The sequence below is a fragment of the Chiloscyllium plagiosum genome, chromosome 18 (genome assembly GCF_004010195.1).
Source record: "Chiloscyllium plagiosum isolate BGI_BamShark_2017 chromosome 18, ASM401019v2, whole genome shotgun sequence".
Taxonomy (NCBI): Eukaryota; Metazoa; Chordata; class Chondrichthyes; order Orectolobiformes; family Hemiscylliidae; genus Chiloscyllium; species Chiloscyllium plagiosum.
In genome coordinates, this window is record NC_057727.1 from 25,422,036 (window position 1) to 25,444,249 (window position 22,214).

Sequence of the window (22,214 nt, forward strand, 5' to 3'; positions counted from 1 at the left end):
CCACCCTCCTCTAGCTTATCTCTCCATGCTTCAGGCTCACTGCCTTTATTCCTGATGAAGGGCTTTTGTCCGAAACGTCGATTTCAAAGCTCCTTGGATGCTGCCTGAACTGCTGTCTCTTCTAGCACCACTAATCCAGAATCTGGTTTCCAGCATCTGCAGTCATTGTTTTTACCACATTACCAGATGTACATAAAAATGTTAAAAATCACACAACATGAGGTTCTACCCCAACAGTTTTATTTGGAAGCACAGGCTTTCATAGCGCTGCTCCTATATCAGGTAGTTGTGGAGTATAAGATCACAGGACTTAAAATTTATCGCAAAAGTTTACAGTGTGATGTAACTGAAATTACTGGAATACACAATAAACAGGAATATACTGAGAGGGGTAGATAAAGTGGGAAATCTTGATTTGCAAGTACAAAGATCCCTAAAGGTAACAGTACTGGTAGATAAGGTTGTAAAGTTGGCACATGGAATGCTCTCCTTCATTGGCAGAGGTACAGAATACAAAAATAGGGATACAATGATGAAACTGTACAAGATACTGGTGAGGCCAGAACTGGAGTACCGTGTGCAACTCTGGTCACTACATTACAGGAAGGGTGAAATCGCTCTGGATAGTGTGCAGAGATTAATTAGAATTGGGCTGGAGAATTGGAGGACAAAAGAGAGATTGAAGAGACATTTTCTTTGGAACAGAGAATGCTGAGGGGTGACATGATTGATGCATACAAAATTGTGATTAGATATTCTTTTTGTAGAGAGTTGTTAAAAAAAGAAATAGGGTCATAGATTCAAGCTAAGTGGCAGAAGGATTACAGGGGACATGAGGAACAAAATGTCTGACCCTAAACTCTTGCATAAAATACCTGGATATGCACCTTAGGTGTTATATGCTGCTGTGCTCTGGACTGTGCACAGGAAAATGGGATTAAAAAGGTGGATCCTTCGATCAGCATGGACAAAATGGGCCAAATAACCCTTTTCTGTGCTATATTACTTCTATGGTTTCTATGTGTCACTGGACCTGAAATGTTAACTCTGCTTTCTCTCCACAGATACTGCCAAACCTGCTGAGGTTTTTCAGCAATTTCTTTTATTGCCACAAAAACTTGTAGACCTAACAGTACTTTCACCATTACGGAGATTAAAAGTGATTATTGTAAAGTGAAACATGCAGTGTTGCACGCTTAAGTTTTAGTGAAAGACCAAGGAGCTGGGATCATAAAGAGTTTGGGACCAAAAACCTCCAAAAATCAGATGCACTGAATTCAATGTTTTTAAAGCTGACTCTTTCCCAAAAGAGGAGCGATTAAATTGTTATATCCAGTATACTATGCAAGAAAATATGCATCAGTATGATGCTATTAACTACGTGTTACAGACTTAACTCTGGAAAATGTGAATTCGGGCCTTTACAGACACGAAGGTTAACAAACTGGATTAAAAAAAAAGTGATGATAATTATCGGGACAAAATGGTTTAGTATCAAAGGAAGTTCTCAATACACTGGTTGCCCAATTCTCACACCAGACCCAAAACTTTCAAGAATGGAAGCAATTTATAAAATGATAAATAATAAATTACCTTGTAAATTGCTTCTTGTATTTTTCCTTTCAACTTTGAATTTCCAGTCTTCATTCCTGACACCAAAATTGTGTCTCCTTGTTTGCCATGTTTCTCCATCTCTGATATGTAAGTAGGTGGTGTGTAGGTAGATTCAGAAAATTTAAGTATCCTACAACAAAAGTTTCTATTACTTACAAAAACATTATTTCTCTTCAATGAAGGACTCAAGGCAGGCCAACTCAAAGTTTTCATAACTACTGAGTCACAAATACAAAATATGTAGATCATAACGATTGCCTCCTATCACCACACTGTTTCTATTTCTGATACTGGACAATAACTGAAGGCTTAGTTCTAGATTCTGAAACCTGCTTCTCAAGTAATGATTTGATGGTCAAGTTTTCCATAATGCATTTAAAAATGCAACAAAAAGGAAGGGGAAATGCATCTAAGGAGAGTTAAGCCAACCCATGTTGGAAAAAAAAACAATTTTCAAGAGCTAAAATATCTGTGATTCCTGTTTAAAGATTCCATAAAACATTACGATCTCTGTATAGCACTAATGCATAAAGTACTTAGCGAAGTCACAAATATTAAAACCTTGACAATTAAATGTCATACAAAGGAAATTAGTGAACATTAATCACCAAGACGTTAAGTGGAAAATAAAGAGTGCACACAACCCACTAAGTAATTCCAACAGAATTAATTAACACTTCTTAAAAACATGGGTAAATATTAATTTGTATAAATCTATTTTGCTCCATTTAGCAATCTCCTAACAATGGCAACTATCATGCACTTATAGAAGAACCAAAATCAAGTACTATTCTACGATGGGTATTTTTAAATGTGTAGCAGGATAGGTTTCACCAAATAGCAGGGAAAAAATTAAAAGTGATTATTGTAAAGCGAAACATGCAGTGTTTTAACTGTCTTTACATTTTAACTTAAAAATTGTCAATAGTCTGGTTGCTCAAAAGCTTTCCATAAATTGATAGTTTATCAATTCTAAGCATTTTCTGTTTACTCTATCTCATTCGCCAATATTCAGAAGTATGAAGCAAAAGAATCATTTAAATTTAATAGAAACATGTAGAGGAAGAAGAAAGAAAAGTCAGTTTGACATTCATTCATTCCATTTGAAACTGGAATCATGTTAAAACAGCTCTATGACTGGACTCCAATTTTAAGGGGGAAATCACGCTTCGTGCATGAACAACAGAAAAACAGAACTCTGACAGCAACGATGAACTATGGTGTGCTAAACATTTATTTACCATGGAAACAGAGGTTGGCAATTAACACATGTCTTGATGAAAAGTGCTAGATCAGACTGAAGTGCAGAACTGGCTACAACAGTTCCTGGTGCAACAACTGTCCTTTAAACCAGATGAGGCATTGGGATAAGCTGATAGAAGTCATAGTAATAACACTGGTTGCATGAAGGATGAAATTATTCTGCATGCAGTTTTATCTGAGCTTATGTGGAAACCATTCACGGGTAGTATGAATATGAACACTTTAAAGTAAACATTATGAAGATAAACAGCTAAGAGAATATGTTCTGGCAGTTCCTTTACACTGGTTTCTTAAAAAGAAAATCCATTGCCCCCATTTCAGCTTGGATAATTTCAGCAAGGAGTTGCAATCTTAGTCATTTCACCCTTCCTTAAGCTCAATGAATGAATTTGCATGAGGCAAGACTTGTTAAATCCAATGGTAAGCTCTAGCTGTGACAATCCAATGGGGAACAGCATAATGCTACATCACAATTTAGAACGTGTGTGTCAAGGCTCCACAGATACATAAACTCTGCTAGATCAAAGCAATAGTTTAGATCAACAAATTGAAACAACCTTTGCAGGAAAATCTTATACAAAAGATTTTTCACTTATCAGTGTCAATTGCTTTACGACTGATGTAGTTGACAGGGGAAAAATAATTACATGTGGCAAACAACATATCCAAAGACATGGTGAAACTTGCGCCACATTGATTAGTTCAAGTACAAGGATTGCATAATTTTTCTGATTTTAAACTCTGCATAACCTCTTCAGATCTGGTTAAAAAAAAAATCACATTTATGTGCCATCACCTTTAATACAACATGCAAAAGATTAAATAGCCATAGGTGGTTCAGCTACTTTAAAAAGTTTCTTCACAATGTTACATTTGCTCTGCGACAATGATGTCACTGATGAAACAGCAACACAAGGATTTTAAACATGACAAGGAGTGGGTATGGAGAGGATCCTGAGACAAACAGAATCAGAACGTGTCTCCTTGGAGGTAATTGGAATTGTTCTTGCTTTACCAGAGAGAGGGGAGCTGTCTGTTAAAGAAGTCTCTGAAGAATGAGATCAAGGCAGAATCCCAGGATGAGATTAGGATCAGCACACAGATTTTCAGGTTTGAGACTTTTTTTAAAACATAGAAAATTAGACATAAGGTGTCACTGGAAAACAGCCTGAAACACACCAGGAGTTGAATACTTGCACAAGAGGGGAGAGTTCAAAAATATTCAAGAGTTACACTGCATGGTCAACTCAAGTTCATTGGGACCAAGTACCAAGTGTGGGCTGAGTAACAACTTTTGTAACAAGACAGGTGAGAATTTCTACTGCCCAGTTTTACAGTAAAAATAGTTTTTAAAAAAAAGTTTATAGAGAGTGCACCTAAAACACAAGGAATCAGTTAGGGTCCCTGGAACTTATTAAATAGACTTTGAACTAGATGAAGTAAATGGAAAGAGATAGATGGTATATACTGCCTGTGTGAAAATGGAATTTAGAGTCAGAGTCATTCTGTGACCATGTGTGCAAGAAATTTCTGATTGCAGATTCTGGACATCCAAGCTTCAGCCCTGAAGCAGCAGCAGTGTCACTGTGGAGTACGCATTGAGACCTTTGTGCATATAGTGAGATGGTCACATTGCAGCTAAAGAGGACACAGACTGAAAGGGAATGAATGACTCTCAAGCAGTGTAAAAGCACCAAGCAAATAATGCATGAATGCCCTAAGGCCACCTCTAACAGATTTTCTATTTTGAATACTGCTGGGGAGATGGTTTCTCAAGAGAAAGCAGCAAGAGCAGAGTCCATTGCAATGACAGTGGCTCAGCTTCTTGGGGCCATTTCTGAGGAAGACGGCAGTTTGCAATCTGGAGAGTTTGCACCTCAGCATGACTAGAATTAAGAAACTCACAAGGGCATTTGCTAATACTGTGGGGGAGGGTTTAAACTAGAGTAGCAGGGAGATGGGGAACTTGAGTGGATAGACAAGGAAGGAAGGAAACAAAATTAGAAAAGTAGAAAGCAAAAGTCAAAAGGCAGAGGAAATAGGGGCTGGAGTACAAAAAAAGAGAAATACAAAAATGTCAAAAAGGTAGGTTAAAAGCTATTATATCTAATTGGATGGAACATTTGTAATTTAACAGATGATTTAGCACAGCAAATAACTGTAAATGGATGATCAAAGATATTAACTGAACTTCGAAGGGTATCCAATCTTTAGGAAGAACAGCAAAATGCGAAAGGATGTTGGGCATTGTTGTTAGTGAAAGTTTAAATCAGTGCAATAGTGAGAAAAAATATTGGGACTGAAAATATAGAACTGAATCAATCTTGGTAAGGGTACGAAGCAAAGAGGAAACGGAAATATTAGTGCAAGTGGTCTACAGACCTCTGAAGAGCTGTGTTGAGGTAGGGAATGGCATTAAACAGGCAATTCGAGATGCATACAACAAGGAGGCTACAGTGATCAAGACTGCTTTTAAACTACATTAGACTGAGCAAACTACATTAGCAAAAATGCTGTAGCGGTTAAATTCCTGGAAGTACAAGATTTTTTAAAAAAATTTAAAGTGAGGAACCAACTCAGGAACAGACTATCCTACATCTTGTTTTCTCCCATGAGAAGGGGTTAATTGATGTAACAATGGGCGATCAACATGCATAGCAAGATTTCAAGTATTGCAAACAGATATTGAATATGAAAAGAGAATAGGCCATTTGGCTCCTTGAACTTGCTCTACTATTTAGCAAATCATAGCTAATCTAAATGTAACGTAAAATCCACAATCCAGCACCATCCCTGATAACATTTCACCCCAAGCTTACAAAATGTTCTGCTTCTACTGTGTTTTCAGGAAGAGTTCCTAAGACTCATGAGAAAGGTCAAGACTTCTTAGGATAAGAGTTATATTTGAAAACTGGTTATTGGAAGTAAATACTTTATTTCAATTTGTTATAAATCAGGATGAAGGACTTTTGCCCGAAACGCCGATTTTCCTTCTCCTCGGATGCTGCCTGACCTGCTGTGCTTTTCCAGCACCACACTCTCGACTCTAATCTCCAGCATCTGCAATCTTCACTTTCGCCAACTTCATTAATAGACAGGCAGTGCACATGCAGCGGTTAATAGTTAAGATATAAACGTATGCATTGGAGATGGTGTTTCTTTGCCTGAAAGGAAGTTAACATGAAAGGTGGCTCTAGAATGGCAAGTTTGTCACACACAAGGAATTGGACTGACTGGGGTTTAATTTACTCAAGTTAAGAATGAGGGGGGAGTCTCATTGAAACGTATAACATTGTAACAGGATTAGACAGACTGGATGCAAGGATGATGTTTTCTCTGGCTGGGGAGGCCAAAACAATGGGTCACAGTTTCAGAATAGATGGTAGGCCATTTCAGTCTGATGAGAATAAATTTCTTCACTCAAAAGGTGATGAACCTGTTGAATTTTTTATCATAGAAGTTTGTGGAGGTGAAGTCAATAAATATACTTTGAGAAGAAATAGATACATTTCTGAAGGCTGAAAGTTTCAAGGAATATGGGAATAAAGTATGAATATGCTGTTGAGATAAGGGATCAGCATTGGTAATGTTGAATGATGGAACATGTTTGATGGGCTGAATGGTCTATTTCTGCACCTTTTCTCTTTTTAAAGCCATATACCTACCGCAATGCATTGTGGGAGTCTGCATATCCAGCAGCTTCTGTATCTTTCACTATATTCCATTCAAACACTAATCCAGCCAATGAGCTGAATGTATTGCCTGTGAAAGAGATAGAAAGACAGCATAAGCATCAAAGTGTTAGCAGCACAAATTAGTTTGCAACAGTTACTAGGTGATTGTAATTGTAATCATTTCAGAAGATCAAGACAGAAAGCCCAAATGAAAGCCAGTATCAAAGAACTTTAGGTTTCCTAAATTGAACAAAATATCTTGTGTGAGAAATATTTTTAATGACTTGAGGTGCAGTGTTTGCCAAGAATGTGAGTCAATTTGCAAAATACAGTGTAACTTTGCTAGTTAGCAGTATAAGGCATATTATGTCAGTTAATACAGGGTATCTTTTTTCTCAAAGCTGAAATATTCAGTGAACTGAGCCGATTTTCCCACTGTGCAACATTCCCACATTGGCCAGGACTTCTCCACATCTGAAATTGTACATCTTGAAAACATGCACACCTTCATTAGAAAGATTTGTAAAGAAAGCAATCCCTAAAGTATTGGCAAAAGTTTCAATGTTTTGCACACAAATGAAATATTGATAGAACACATAATTACAAAATGCAATAGAACAATTGGAATGACTCTACAATCCAAAAATACATAATTAGCATGACTAGATGTCTACTGGCTAAATGCTTTCATGCAAACTGATTTCAAATTTTCAAACAATTATAGATTAATATTGCACCACACAGTACTAGAAAAATCGACTGAATGGGTGATCAACATGCATAGCAAGATTTCAAGTTATTCAAACAGATATCGAATATGAAAAGAAAATAGGCCAATTGGCCCCTGGAGCTTGCTCTACTATTTAGCAAGATCATCTCACCCTGCTTTTCACCACTTCTCATAAGTACTCTTCACATTATCCTCTTCCCTCCCAGTTTATTGAAGCAATTGTCTTAACAGACTTTATCACCACTGTTGCTCTTAAATTCTTGCTGTGCCTTCATAACTCAGAATCAACTATATTGGAAACTTGTGCCCCAAAAATGCAATTTCAAAGTGGCCCTCCTCGAGTTGATTGCCTTGAAGTAGGACTTTGCCTCATTTGGTACAATCACTTCCCAGTGTGGCAATAAACCAAATCTCTGTTATGACTAATATTTTGGGAGTTTTCTCAACTCAAATCAGGGCCATAGGAATGCAGCCACTATAACTGACTCAAGTGTGATTATCAAAGAGAGGAGGGAAGAGGAAGAAACCCCATAGCAGCAGGAGCAAATAGCTCCAAATAAATTATATGTGAAAGAAACAAAAGTGCTAGATCACAGAGTTGCATAAGCAATGAGCAAGAAGGGACTCTTTTGTTTGTCATTTCCCGCTGCCCAATTTGTTAAATGTATGCTTTGATGAAGTCTCCATGGATACAAAAAAAGTTGTTTTAACAATGCACTAAAAGGCAATAAGATTTTTTAAAAAAAGCATATCTTAGAGTCTCTAAATAGACCACCTGTTTAAAGAACTGACAGACCTCTGGTTTACTTCATTTCAGCAAATCCTTTTTGCCTAAATTTCACTCTTCATAGGAATCAATAAAAGATCAGTTTGCTTTGGGTTGGGAAATGTTTACCTTTACACAAGTGCAATTTAAATACAAATCTACAAGATGACATTTAAATACAGTGAACTTCATATCAGCAATTTCAACTGTAAATTCAGGCATTTCTCCATTGACAAGCTTCTTTTACAGTACAAGCACTTTCTCGTATTTGTAATACGAGTCACGGTGGCAGAGTGAAAATGTCATTAAGCCAACAATCCAGAGGCTAGGGCTGGAGCTTTGGGACATGAGTTCATGGAATATCAGGTGGGGGAGAAAAAAAGGCTGGAATACACCATTGCTAAAACACCAGTGAGTCTCGAATTATATTGCTACAATTTCCTAGCAATTACATAAAATCATACAACTGATATGTTTGAAATCAAACATGATTTTCACAATGCTACACATTGTAGTCTAATGTCTTTTTTGGGAATCAACTTATTTCTCTTTAAATCTTGATGGCAATCAAGACTTTATTCATTCAGGTGATGTGAGGAGCACTGTCTAGGCCAGCATTTATTACCTATCCTCAATTTCCTTTATGAAAGTAGTGATAAGCTGCTTTCTTGAAATGGCACAATCCATGGAGATATGATTGGCCTCCTTTTGCTTCTCTGTTGGTGGGCAGGTATACCTACAATGTTGATGAAGGGGAATGCCAAGATTTTGACACAGCAGCAGTGAATGTACAACAGCACAGTTCCAGGTCAAAATGCTCTGTGGCTTGGAGGGGAAATTACAGGTGATGTTCCCATGTATCTGGTACTTTCAAATTTATTGGTGGTAGAGGCCACACATTTTGAAGGTGCAAAGGAGCCATGCTGTGTTGCTGCAGAGCATCTTGTAATAGTAAGCATTGTTGCTACTGTGTGTAGTGTGAAGGGACTGAATACTCAAACTGGTTTGGATAGGGTGTGAATCAAGCAGTTTGCTTTGAACTGGGTGATGTTGAGGCTTCTCAACAGTTTAATCTGCAACTGGCAAAACTAGACTAATCATATTGTGAATTAAGAAAGATGAACTTCAGGAGAAACACCATGACAAAACTACAGCAGCAAATTTCAGAGTGAACATAAATAACAGCATGGGCTTTTAATTGGATTTTGACGAATCAGAAGAAATGCAGAGATAGGGCAAGTAGAAGTGAACAGGGACACTAGCTCAAGTAGGGGATAGTGATGTATGGTAACTGGACCACAAAAACACAGCCATAAGGATTAGTCTTTGAGTTGTGCAAAGATAGTTTTTTTTTGAGTTATTCATTTTGTGGGATGTGGGCATCGCTGGCTGGCCAGCATTTATTGCCTGTCCCTAATTTGCCCTTGAGAAGATGGTGGTGAGCTGCCTTCTTGAATTGCTGCAGTCCATCTGCTGTGGGTTGATCCACAATGCCATTAGAGAGCGAATTCCAGGATGTTGACCAGCGACAGAGAAGGCATGGCAATATATTTCTAAGTCAGGATGGAGTGTGACTTGGAGGGGAACTTGAAGATTTATTTGTAAAAAAAAAAGAAGAGAGAATGGGTACTGATCCTATACGTATTATATTTACCAGATGTGAATACTCTGGTCATTTCCATTTTCGGTCATGCTGCAACCGCTTGTTCATTCAGGTTATCTTCACTCAACTTCTACAATGTTTTTCTGTCAGTTAGGGAGAAAGGTGGATCGCCACACAGTGGTAGTGCAATCTTTCAAAGCAATTTTCGCGGCCTTTTAATTTTCTTGCTCCTGATATTTGGTTGGTTGCAGACAACAGGCACAGATTCTAAGTATTCTGAGTGTTTGTGTGGTCTCCTCTAAACTGGAGAGATGAAATGCAGGTTGACTGCTTTGCAGAATACCTATATGCTGTGTGCAAAAATCACCCCGACCTTCCGGTTGCCTACTACTTCAACTTTGTGTGTTCCCTGACCAACAAGTCTGACTTGGGCTTGCTACATTGTTCTAACGTAGTTCAGTACAGACTGGAAGAACACCTCATCTTCCACTTGGGAATTCAGCAACATTCTGAATTCCATATGGAGTTCAACAATTATAGGGTCTTCACCTTCACCCACCTTCACCCATCTCCTTACTCCAACCCCACAGATTAGGACTGGTCACCACATGGACTGTTCCCACAAGTAACCCATTGTCAGCCATTAATGGTCCACATTTGCAGCTATTGATTCTCCCAGGCTGATCTTTTACCCATTTCTTTTGTCTGTCCACCTGTTTTTCCTCTCTATCTGGGCTCTCTATCTCCATCTATCATTTACTCTTTTCCCACCCCCTTCTCTATACCAACCTTTTCCCAGTTACAATCAGTTCTGAAGGGTCACTGGACCCAAAGCATTAATTCAGCAAGTCTGGCAGTATCTGTGGAGAGAAAGCAGAGTATTTCCAGCAATTACTGTTTTTGTTTTTGAATGTTTATAGTTGGCCATGCAGCAATACCATCATTTGTGGTCTATCCCAAATAATCCACAAGTTGTCTCATACACTGAAAGGCCATTGGACGGAAGACAAGAATTGTACATGGGTGAAAAAAAAATAGCTTCACTGTATGAAGATCAGGGACATTAATCAATTTTTTTTTCTTGATTCAGCTACTGAACTATTTGGTCACCCACATGCAAGTGAAAACCAGTGCTTATAAATGCAAACACAAGTAGATAAAATTCACAAAGCAAACATTTTTGAAGTATTTGGAATTTAGATTTTGTAAAGACTATTTATACCCACTTCTGAAGCCCTCTACAATGGTTGTAGTAACACATTTTCACGGAGTACAAACTGATAAGTTTTGAAAGTGACATTTTTCCCGACTATTGCAGTAGTCATGTTTTCTGCTTTTACAAGATGCAGCAATGTGCTTCACTTTTGAAAATTCACTGCTGTGAAAGTCCCCATCAAAGTTTAACTGAAAGCAAATTACTGCAAATACTGGAGATTAACAAAATAGAAAAAGTGCTGTGGAAACTCAGCAGATCAGGCAGCATATGTAGAGAGAGAGAAACAGGCTTCTGAGCTTTTCCAGCACTTTGTCAAAAATATAACATTAAGGACATTACTATTGTACTACATGAACCCTACTCTAGAATTTATATCTGTTCAAAATTTCAGTGCTGGTTGCTTATGAAATTATGTACCTTCTGCATCCAAAGCTCGAATTCTCAATTTTAGTGGAGAATCTTCCAAGTAAAGTTCACGAGTTGTAGACACAATTTCAATCTCGCTGATGACATCAACGATTGCATCACACCGTAATACTCGCCCAATTGCTATTGGAGGAGAAAAATTGGAAATTTAGACACAAGAGGAATCAAGGACAAGTAAATTTTAAAAATCAATACTTCACAAATACTAACAATCACTAGACTCGTCATTACATCCATGAAAGGTCTTTGAACTGGAAACAATTTAAAAACGCTGCCTATTTTAAAAAACAGATATGTTTAGGTAGCTTTTACATGGAACAGCGAGCCTCATCCCCAGTCTTTTTTTTTTTGACATTTAGAAGCTTATTAGTGGAAATGTTTTGTCTCTTTTTAAGTGCTTGTTCTATCATTTCTCATCCGTAACATTCAGATCCAATTGTATATCCCCAGTTTCTCATCTACTGGAGGTAGAAAAACACTCGCAGTGAATGAGGATATTCACGCACCAAAGAAAATAAAAGAACTAAGGATGCTGTTCAGTTGAGCCTGAAACAATCACAGCAAAGTTCTTCATGTGTAGGAAGATGGCAAGTTGCAAATTACAATGAATCAAAAACTATTCAAGTTACTTTATTAAAGGTACAACTTAAAATACAATATCAAGCAATTAAAACACCAAATGTGTGAAGAATATAAATAAAAACCTCGTGTTGTAAGGTTCAAGCAGCATTGGTTCACGCCAGTAAAAAGTTGAACAAATTTTAAATTGTCAACTGTACTTTCAAAATCAAGCAGAGAGAAGTTAAAACACACAACTGTGACAGGTCCAAGCCAAACCTTGTTGAATTACATAGAAATCCTACACTGCTTGAAATGGGGTGTACACATACATCTGCTGGACAAGAAATTGTAATGGCTAATCAAATATTTAAAACTTCAGTACAATCCCTTTCATAAAATTTGTTCGGTTCATACACTGAGCTGGAAATACAGAACATTTTCAAATCTTATTATTCAGCATAGAATTTTAGACTAAGCTTACACAATGACAAAGAGATTAAAAACAAAAATATAACGTTATTGCACAATAGATTTTAGCATTCAGAACTCTGGCATTTATGCAGAAATATCATACCTATTTCTTCGGCAAAGATAATACTGGTGAGACGTGCTGGTTGAGATGCATGTGCCAAAACAACTGCGCTCTGTGAACACTGTCGATCATTTGGATTTATTGGTTCAATACTTGCAACCTCTGGCCTTGTTGACCACCTGGGCAAAAAAAGGAGAATCATTAATATCTTCTCCTTGATACTGTAATTAAACTGAAAACAGAATGTAGACAGCAGCACCAATCTGCTATATAACTGTCAGGTTATGAAATTGCATAAATTTCATATTCATATTCAACTTCACCAACAATCAAATCAGCAAGGTAAAGTAACTCACTTTGCTTGGAAGAGGAAGGAGAAGCTATATAATTCACTCTGATGAAATTCTTTTTCTGATTAGTCAAAACTTTTCACACCCAAAGCTTTCAAGTGGTAGAGGCATTCATAACAATATTGTGGAGGCATTTTCTCCTTTTGAAAGCATATGATACACTGCCCAATTGGAAAGTGGCACTGAAGGCAATTTTTTAAAAAATTGAAGTCAAGGTTTGTGATTAATATGAAGTGCAATCAGAAAGCAAACATGTCAACAGCTGTATGGTTAAACAGTACAAATTCTTCCATAAACTCCTGAATCATTCTTTCACTACAATGGGAGAAGTTTTAATAATTGCCCATGTCATTGTTAAAACAATACATTTAGTCTTCCAAGTAAAAACCAAAAGAACCGCGGATGCTGTAAATCAGAAGCAAAAACAGTAGTTGCTGGAAAAGCTCAGCAGGTCTGGCAGCATCTATGAAGAGAAATCAAAGTTAACATTTCGGGTCCGGTGGCCCTTCCTCATAACAGACCTTTAGTCTTCTTTTTACCATATCCATAATGATGTCTTGCTTTGTTCACTATTGAGATTTTGGAATATTTCATCCCATCACAAAAACCTGGGGCTTGACAAATTGTGCCATAATAAAAAGGTTTAATCTTAAGCAAATAGTACAGCATTGGGTTGGAGTTACTTCCATCCAGTTTGAAAGGTTAAGAGTGAATCTTAAAGTTCCAATTTTGTATGCTATTACAATGCATTTAAAGCACAGAAACAGGCCAAGCGGCACAAAAGGTGTTTTATGCTAGACACACAGCCTCCCCTTACTCTTTATCTAATCCCATCAAAATATCTTCTAATCCCTTCTGTCACATTTATTTCTGATTTGCTCTCAAATATACCAATTTGACAATTGATTCTAATCACTTTCTGCATAATGTTTCTTCAGTTTTTCCCATTTCATTTAAAAATATCTTAAATTTATCTCCACTCTACACCCCCACCAATAGAAGTCTTAAAATACCTACTCCATTCAATCTCAGTTGTGGGCTCCTACTCTCTGGATAGGCCCAGCCTATTCAATTTTATCCTATACATTTTTCTGATTTGTTGCTAACTCATGATTGTTTTGTTTGTTTACAACTTCACCAATGCCTCATCCATATCTTTATTCTAAAATGGCGGCCAGAACTTTTGACAGTTATTTTACACTTCAACGCAAGTTCTCTGCTTTACAATTCTATTATGCTTTTGAAAATAACATCCTAGTTAATCTGCAACATTTGTACATTGTATCCCCACATATCATTTCCTTATTCTTCTCAGTAAAACATATCACCTCATATCAATCCATATTAAAGCTCATTCACCAATTATACATCCTTTCTGTAAATTCAAAATCTTCCTCTAGTTTGCTCCACATCCCCATGTTAACAACACTATCAAATTTGATGCAGTCATACAATTTCCGAAATTGGTAATTCCCAGGTACAGATCATTTATGCAAATATTGAACAATGGTCTCAATATCACTTGTTTCCACTTCCCTTGGCTTGCCAGTTTGAGGAACTATTTTTTCTTCAAAAATGTTCTTTACACAAAAAGTATATTACTCTTCAAAAATGGCATTAGAAAAAGAGCAATATGAATATTTTCTTATCAACCAGTGCATGAGGTGTTGCATTACACTTGCCACTGCAGGGAATATTCATATCATCTGTTTGCATTTCATGTCAAGCATTCTCTGTGTATACAATCTGTAGGGTATCTATTTTTTAAAAAGGAGACATTCCATCCCCTCATTCTAATTTGTCAAGTGTATTTTAGACAACAGCCTTCCTTTACTGAGCTTTTGCAGTGAGTGTCATAACCTTTAGTGCATTCCTCAGAGTATAGTATTGCACCTTAGAATGTGTCAGTTTACAACACAGGACAGCTTTTTGTACTGAAGTGCAATGTGTTTTGGGCAGACCAATGAATTTCTTGCACAGAGGTGATTGTCTCCCAGTAACTTCTTGTGCACACCCATAACAGTCTGATCAGAGCTGTTCCTCACCACAATTGTCCCGAGGTCAACATGCAGAGGCAGGAAGACTATGAGCATCCAGCATGCCTGGCAGGCAAGGCGCTTCTAATAACTAATCAAGCACATGCTGGTGGCTATTTGAAAGTTTGGACAATAAGACAATCTACCCAAGGACCTGATGCACTTGCAGTCAAAGGTACTTTTTGCACAAACATTTTCAGACAGCATTGCAAAATCCAAATGAATGTTTGCAGTCAGAGTAACCGACTATAAGTCCTGTGCTTTAATAATTAAAATAATCATGCAGCATACAAAATAACTGCCAAAAACTTTAATATCTTTATCTAATGCAAGCTGCACTTACATTTTCATGAGCTCAGGAATCAATCTTTTTTTTTTTACAGCAAGGAAGCACTTTTGAATTGCACAGTGTGTTATAACTATGTTAGAGATGAATAACTACCGAAACTATCACTTACAAAGTTCAGTTTTGTCTATTTACAGAATCAGTACAGTGCAGAACGAGACTATTCTGCCGATTGTGTCTATACCAGCTCTGAACATTTTAACTTGGTGCCAATTGCCTGCCTCTACCCCTAATCTCGCACATTGTTTCTATTTAGTTAAGCGTCAAATGTCCTCTTGGATGCTTCAACTGAATCTGCCTCCAAAACCATTTCAGCTAGCACCCGCTTGTAGTGAATTGCTAATGCCCCTATCCTAGGATCGGGAGGCCTGGGTCCAATTCTCACCTGCCCCAGAGTCCATGATAGCAACTCTGAACAGCTCAATAAAAATACTTTTTTTCCATCCAGTATGTTCAAGATCCTAGATGACTCTTCATCAGAACTGAAGTGTGGAGGGGACAGCATTTATGCTATAGTTTTTTTCTGGGAGGGGGCAGTGGGTAGAGGGTGCTGATGGAGAAAATACGTTGATTGTTGATCGAATTATGAGAATGGCAGAACAATGGTGTGTCTCCTGCCAGACTTGAAAGGACAGACAGTCCCACAAGGATGGGGAGGAGGAGAGGACATGACGAGCTAAAAAGAAAGAAGATTTGGAATTAACATATTAAAGAACAGAAACTAGCAAAGTCATTCTAAAAAACGAAAAACTTAATCTAGGTTTGTTCAATATATCATTTCAGTGGCATGACAGTAATCTTTCGGTATAAATTCTGTGTCTTATGGTCCTGCTTCACAATCACCTGATGAAGGAGCAGCACTTCGTAAGTAGTGCCTCCAAATAAATCTGTTGGACTATAACCTGATGTTGTGTGATTTTTAAGCCAAAAGAAAGGGAAGAAATGGGAGTTAGTTCACATTACGAAGATGTTGGAAGTCCAGAAAGCTGTAAAATGCATAGTCTAAAGATGAGATGTTGTCCTCCCAGTTTGCGCTGAGATTCATTGGAACACTGCAGTATGCAGAGGACAGACATATGGGCATGCAACCATGATGCTGTCTTAAAATGACTGGCTATAGGAAGGACGGGGTCCTGCTTAAGCACAGACTCAGCAAAGCAGACACCCAGTCTGCATTCCATCCATCACATATTGAAAGTGATTTTTAAAAATTTTTTTACTGATTTTTAACTTTTTTTCCCACAAGTGTAAGTTTGTACGTATAAACAGGATATACAGAATCATTCTCAACCATCTTGAAACTCCACTCAATACAAACCTTCCCCCTGCATTTCAAATTAACATGATTGTACAGTAATTCAAATTTATGCCCTCTGATCTTTGATTTATCTTCCAAGGGAAATAGGTCAATCCTATCCAAGAAAATCTAGGCTCTCAATTCTATGTTTCTCACTTAAATTTCTCCTCCGTCTCATTTGTTCAAAGAGAACAAATTCGAGGCTGTCCAAATGTTCCTCATAGCTGAAGGTCTCCATTTCCAGCAACTTCCCTCAAATTTTTTCTGTATCCTCTCTTGCATAATTACATCCTTCCTAGAACTGTGACCAGAAACACAAAACTCTAGTTTCTGTTTAACAGGTGTTTAACATAGCATAATTTCACTATTCTTATAGTCTGTGATTCAGTAACATATCCTTATACTTTCAAAATCATCCACTGGACTATCTCTTTTAAAAATATATTCATTCATGGTATGTGGACGTCACTGGCTAGACCTGCAAATGTTACCCACCTGATTGCCCTGAGGGCAGTTAAGAGTCACCCACATGGTTATGGGGCTGGAGTCACATGTAGGCCAGAGCACGTAAGGATGCTCGTTTCCTTCCGTAAGTGAACCAGATGAATTTTTCCAGACAATCAACAATGGATTCCTCGTCATCATTAGACTTTCAATTCCTGATTTTTATTGAATTCTAATTCCAGCATCTGTCATGACAGGATTCAAATCTGTTCCCTAGATTACTACTTGGGTCCCTGGATTAGCAGTCCAGAAATAATACACTAGACCATTATTCAAGGGGAGGCAAAGAGGATCATCAAGTACCTTTGAACATTAAGGTCCCTCCACTTCTCTACACTTAGAGTCATAGAAACATACAGCACAGAGACAGACCCTTCAGTCCAAATCATCTGTGCTGACCAGATACCCTAAATAAAATTATCCCATTTGCCAGCATTAGGCCCAAATCCCTCTAAATCCTCTATTTCTATATCCATCCAGATGCCTTTTAAATGCTGTAATTGTACCAGCCTTCACCACATCTTCTGGCAGCTCTTTCCATACATGCACCACCCTCTGCATAAAAATGTTGCCCCTCAGATCTCTTAAATCTTTCTTCTCATCATAAATCTATGACCTCCAGCTTTGGATTCCCCCACCTCAAGGGAAAGAACTTGTATATTTACCTTCATGATTTTATAAACCTCTATAAGGTCACCCCTCAGCCTCCAATGCTCCAGGAAAAATAGCCCCAGTCTATTTAGCCTCTCCCTATAGCTCAAACTTTGCAATCTTGGTAACATCCTTGCAAATCTTTTCTGAACCTTTTCAAGTTTCATAACATTCTTCCTACAGCAGGTAGACCAGAATTGCACACAATATTCCAATAGTGGCCAAACCAATGTCCTGTATAGCCACAACATGACCTCCCAACTCGTATATTCAATGTACTGACCAATAAAGCCATGCATACCAAAAGCCTTCTTCACTATCCTACCTACCTGCGACTCCACTCTCAAGGAACTTTGAACCTGCACTCCAAGGTCTCTTTGTTCAGCAACACTCCTCAGAACCTTGCCACTAAACATATAAGCCTTACCCTAATTTGCCTTTCCAAAATACAACACCTCATTTACCAAAATTAAACTCCATCTGCCACTCCTCGGTCCATTGGCCCATCTGATCAAGATCAAGCAATACTTTGATAGAATCTTCTTTGCTGTCCAGTATACCTCCATTTTGGGGTCATCTGCAAACTTACTACCGATACTTCCTATGTTCACATCCAAATAATTTACATAAATATTGACCCAGCACCGATCCTTGCGGCACGCCACTAGTCACAGACCTCCAGTCTGAAAAGACCTCCAACATCACCATCTGTCTTCTAACGTTGAGCCAGTTTTGTAACCAAATAGCTATTGCTCCCTCTATTCAGTGTGATCTAATCTTGCCAACCAGACTGTGAGAAACCTTGTTAAAACACCTTACTGAAGTCCATAGAGATCACATCCACCACTCTGCCCTCATCAACCATAGAATCCCTACAGTATGGAAGTAGGCCAGTTGGCCCATCAAGTCCACGCTGACCCTCCAAAAGAGAGAATCCCATCCGGACCACTGCCCCCACCCTATCCCCATAACCATGTATTTCCCAAGGCTAACCCAGCTAGCCGGCACATCCCTGGACACTATGGGGAATTTATTATAGCCAATTCACCTAACCTGCACATCCTTCGACTGTGGGAGGAAACCAGAATAGCTGGAGAAAACCCACGCAGACACAGGGAGAACATGCAAAGCCCACACAAGTGGTCACCAGAGGCTACAATCGAACCAGGGTCCTTGGTGCTATGAGGCAGCAGAGCTAACCACTGAACCATCGTGCCACTTTTTATCCCTCTTCAATATCTCTCCAGTTGCCATGCTTGCTCTCCTTGACAATTCCATGACTTCTCCAAATAACGATGGCACTCAATCTTACTACAACCTACAGCTTTCTTCCTCACAAATGAGCTACACAGCTAACTTACACCCTTTGGAGGGTTGGTGAAGACTCAAATGGGGAAAATGGTCTCCATCTGTACTGTAAGGATTGTATGATTCTATATTTATTGTAACCAAAATAAAAATTATAAAATATAATAATAATAATCCTTACTGACCCATGTACTGTAAAATTATTGATCCAAATACTGCTGCGGCAAGCAAAATATTCTTCACATTTGAAGATGTCAATACCATGTACTGTATACCAACAGGGATTGTACACATTTTACATCAAAAGACTCTCTCTATGTCATCAACCTGTACATCATGTGATTTTTTTTCTGAATCTGCCAAGTCTTTAATGACTTGGCCTATCCCTTCATTCCTTTTTCAACAATGTTATTAATTCTCCAGCACCATGCTCATGGCCAGAGTTTTGTAACATGATGTTCAGAATCTTCTTCAAATTTCCTACCTTGCTTAAAAGAATAGTATCCATCCTATTTGGGTCTGTTGATTTATTTATATATTCAAAGATGCTAAATCTCTCAGTATTTACTCTATGTTTACACCAATCAATATTTCATCCTTCCCAACCATAACTGCAACATCTGCCTTTGTCGTGAAGATAATCACAACATTTAAAACCAATGTCCTTATTTTCTGCCTCCCAAAAAAAAGCCCTCCGAAAACCTTAACACCCCTGCTCCCAACATGACTTCATGCTTCCTGTTCTTCCAAATTAATTAACACCCCACCAGCCAACTCAAAAAAGAAGTCCAGCTCCTTCTATAATTCACATTTTAACTCCCACGCCTTCATTTTATATTCTGCCATGGTTCAGTAGATGAACATCGTTTTCCTTGTCCTTTTACAGCCTTATTGCTGTGAATTAATTTAATGTCTCTCAGCACTGGTAGTGTCCCTAACTTCATTTCCTTAAACTCTAATGTACTCTTAAAAAACAGTTGCCACACTTCAATATAATCTTGAATGACAGTGTTTTATTTTATGAAAAATACTGAGAACACTATTAATATTTTCGTGCAAAACACAAACCGAATTAGTAGAGAATGTAGTAAATTTGAATGTGCCATATCAGATATTATTTGGAAAACAGCTATGGGCTTCAGGCATTATTATTTACTACAGTAATCTCATTAAATTGTTAGTAAGCAACATAGATCATTTTTCTACAAACAATTTGTCTGAAAATGTCCTCCCCCATGAATTGTGAGCATGCAATTAGTTCTCAACAACACTGACATCCATTACTGGTCTCAGCAAACAGGGACCTAATTAAAATAACCATAGAAGATATCCAGATTAATTGTGTTAAAAGAAAATCACTCAGTTGTAAAAAATTTGACCGATATTTAAATGTGAAATTATATGATACAGCTCTGATGATCTGAATGTACATATTCAGGTTCGATGTGATAATAATCAGAATCTGTGACAAATTAGATTGCTTCTTTTCATCTTCATTTGATCTTTCGTTACACCTTCTCTGTAGCTACATTCTGTTTAATTACCCTGGCGTACTTATACAAGGTGTGATTGGTCTGGTTAGAATGCAATCCAATACTTTCTACTGTATCTTAGTACATATGACAATAAATTAAACAAAATTCTGAAAATCCTGTAACTCAATTTATATCGAATTATGGGAAAATAAGGACAAACTAATAGCTCTCACATACATATGGACTTGGAGTGAAAGGCATCAAAATCCTATAACAGTTACAGGTGGTGGGGGGGGGGGGGGGGGAGAAGATGATTCACCATGTCCATACCAGCTCTACACAAGAGGAACTCAATTAACCCCACTCCTAAATCTTTTGTGGGGCTGTTCAGAAACATTTTCCTCTTCAGTTAATTGTTCATTCCCTTTAGAATGTCCCACCACCATACTTTTCAATAGTCAACTCAAGGTCCTTGCCAATCACTGTACACAAAGGTTTTCTTTCCTCTCCTGTCACTCCTCTGATTCTTTCCCCATCATCTTAAATCAGCGCTATCTAGTTCTTGACACCTCTCTCAATAGAACAATTTGTTGCCATCTACTTGTCTGTACCCACATCTCTTTCAAATCTTCTCTCAACCTACTTTCTCTCCCCCCCCCCCCCAGAACAGTCCAACTTTGCAAACCCATCCATACAACTGAAACTTTCAACCTTTTCTTAAATCAATAAATCTTGCTTCACATATCCAAAAGACTAGTTTAAGAAACTCCTGGTCCCCTTTTCCCAAAACCATTCTTTTCTAATCAACTGAACTGTCACACATATGCCTTCATTCTGTGCTCAGCTTGTGACTCAAGATGAGATTTATACATTTTTAATTTATTTTACAGTTTGTATTTTGAACTAGTGACATGAATGTTTTGACTTGTGGACAAGGAGTTTAATAGTTAACTTGTTAGTATTTTGGAGCCATTTCTTTTTAAAGGTGATATTTGTTTGCATTGGAAGAGTTTTACAAGCAGACAGTCTAAACATTGAAGAGCATGAACTTGCTTTAGGTGAGAAACCTGTAGCTTGAGAAGCTCTTGTCTTTTCAGTTTGTAGAATCCTCATAGAAGTTAGATGCATGAAATAGTTTCTCCTAGAAAAAGCAGTTGTTTCAGAAAAGTTAGGAAATGGACTACCTCAATGTAAGGATTTTAAGTTCAAAGTTCCAGACTAGGAGGATTCAGTTTTAAACTAAAATTTGAGAAAGCTCAGTCATGTGAATACTCAAGGAAAAGACTGTCAAACTCTGAAGACAAAAAAATTGACAGAAACAGTTAATTCAAAACCATAAAAGTGTGAAAGGAAAGAATTTTCTCTGGTGTTTGATGACATTAGGATAGATCTGTCAGATTGTGTTGGATATAAATAGCTTGCTCCATTTTATTTTACCTTCATTTCTTTTACACAATAACCTTCTGTTTTATTGTTAAAACCAAACCTGCAGCTTTGTGCTTCATATTTCACAAACAGAAGTCTCATCAAGTAAACTGGAAACAAAATATGACAAATCAAGGTAATTTCAGCCTTGGATCTGACTTGTCCAGGAATCAAATCAGGTGAGATCATGATGTTTTTATTAAAAATATGCATAAACACATAAAAATATGAAGAGAAGGATTTGAGAAATCCAGTAATTTCTATATAAAGATATCTGCTATTGCTTTCAAATTTATGTTGGCTGCCTACAATCCTATATATACTAAAAGATATAACTACAGAACATCTGGCTACATCTGTGGAAGAAAACACTTCTCACCACAGATGTTGCCAAATCTGTTGAGTTTCTACAGCAATTTCTGACTTTGTTTCAGATT

The 22,214-nt window shown here is 37.7% G+C and overlaps 1 protein-coding gene across 1 annotated transcript in view; it reads right to left on the reverse strand.

The window, feature by feature from the left end:
• nup210 (nucleoporin 210) overlaps positions 1-22,214 on the reverse strand; it is a 110,907-nt gene that overhangs the window by 85,773 nt on the left and 2,920 nt on the right. The window contains exons 2-5 of the mRNA XM_043707992.1: positions 12,428-12,564; positions 11,284-11,415; positions 6,543-6,639; positions 1,594-1,744 (exon numbers count right to left, since the gene is read on the reverse strand). Of these exons, the coding sequence (XP_043563927.1) occupies positions 1,594-1,744; positions 6,543-6,639; positions 11,284-11,415; positions 12,428-12,564 (517 nt within the window). The remainder of the gene's footprint in view (positions 1-1,593; positions 1,745-6,542; positions 6,640-11,283; positions 11,416-12,427; positions 12,565-22,214) is intronic.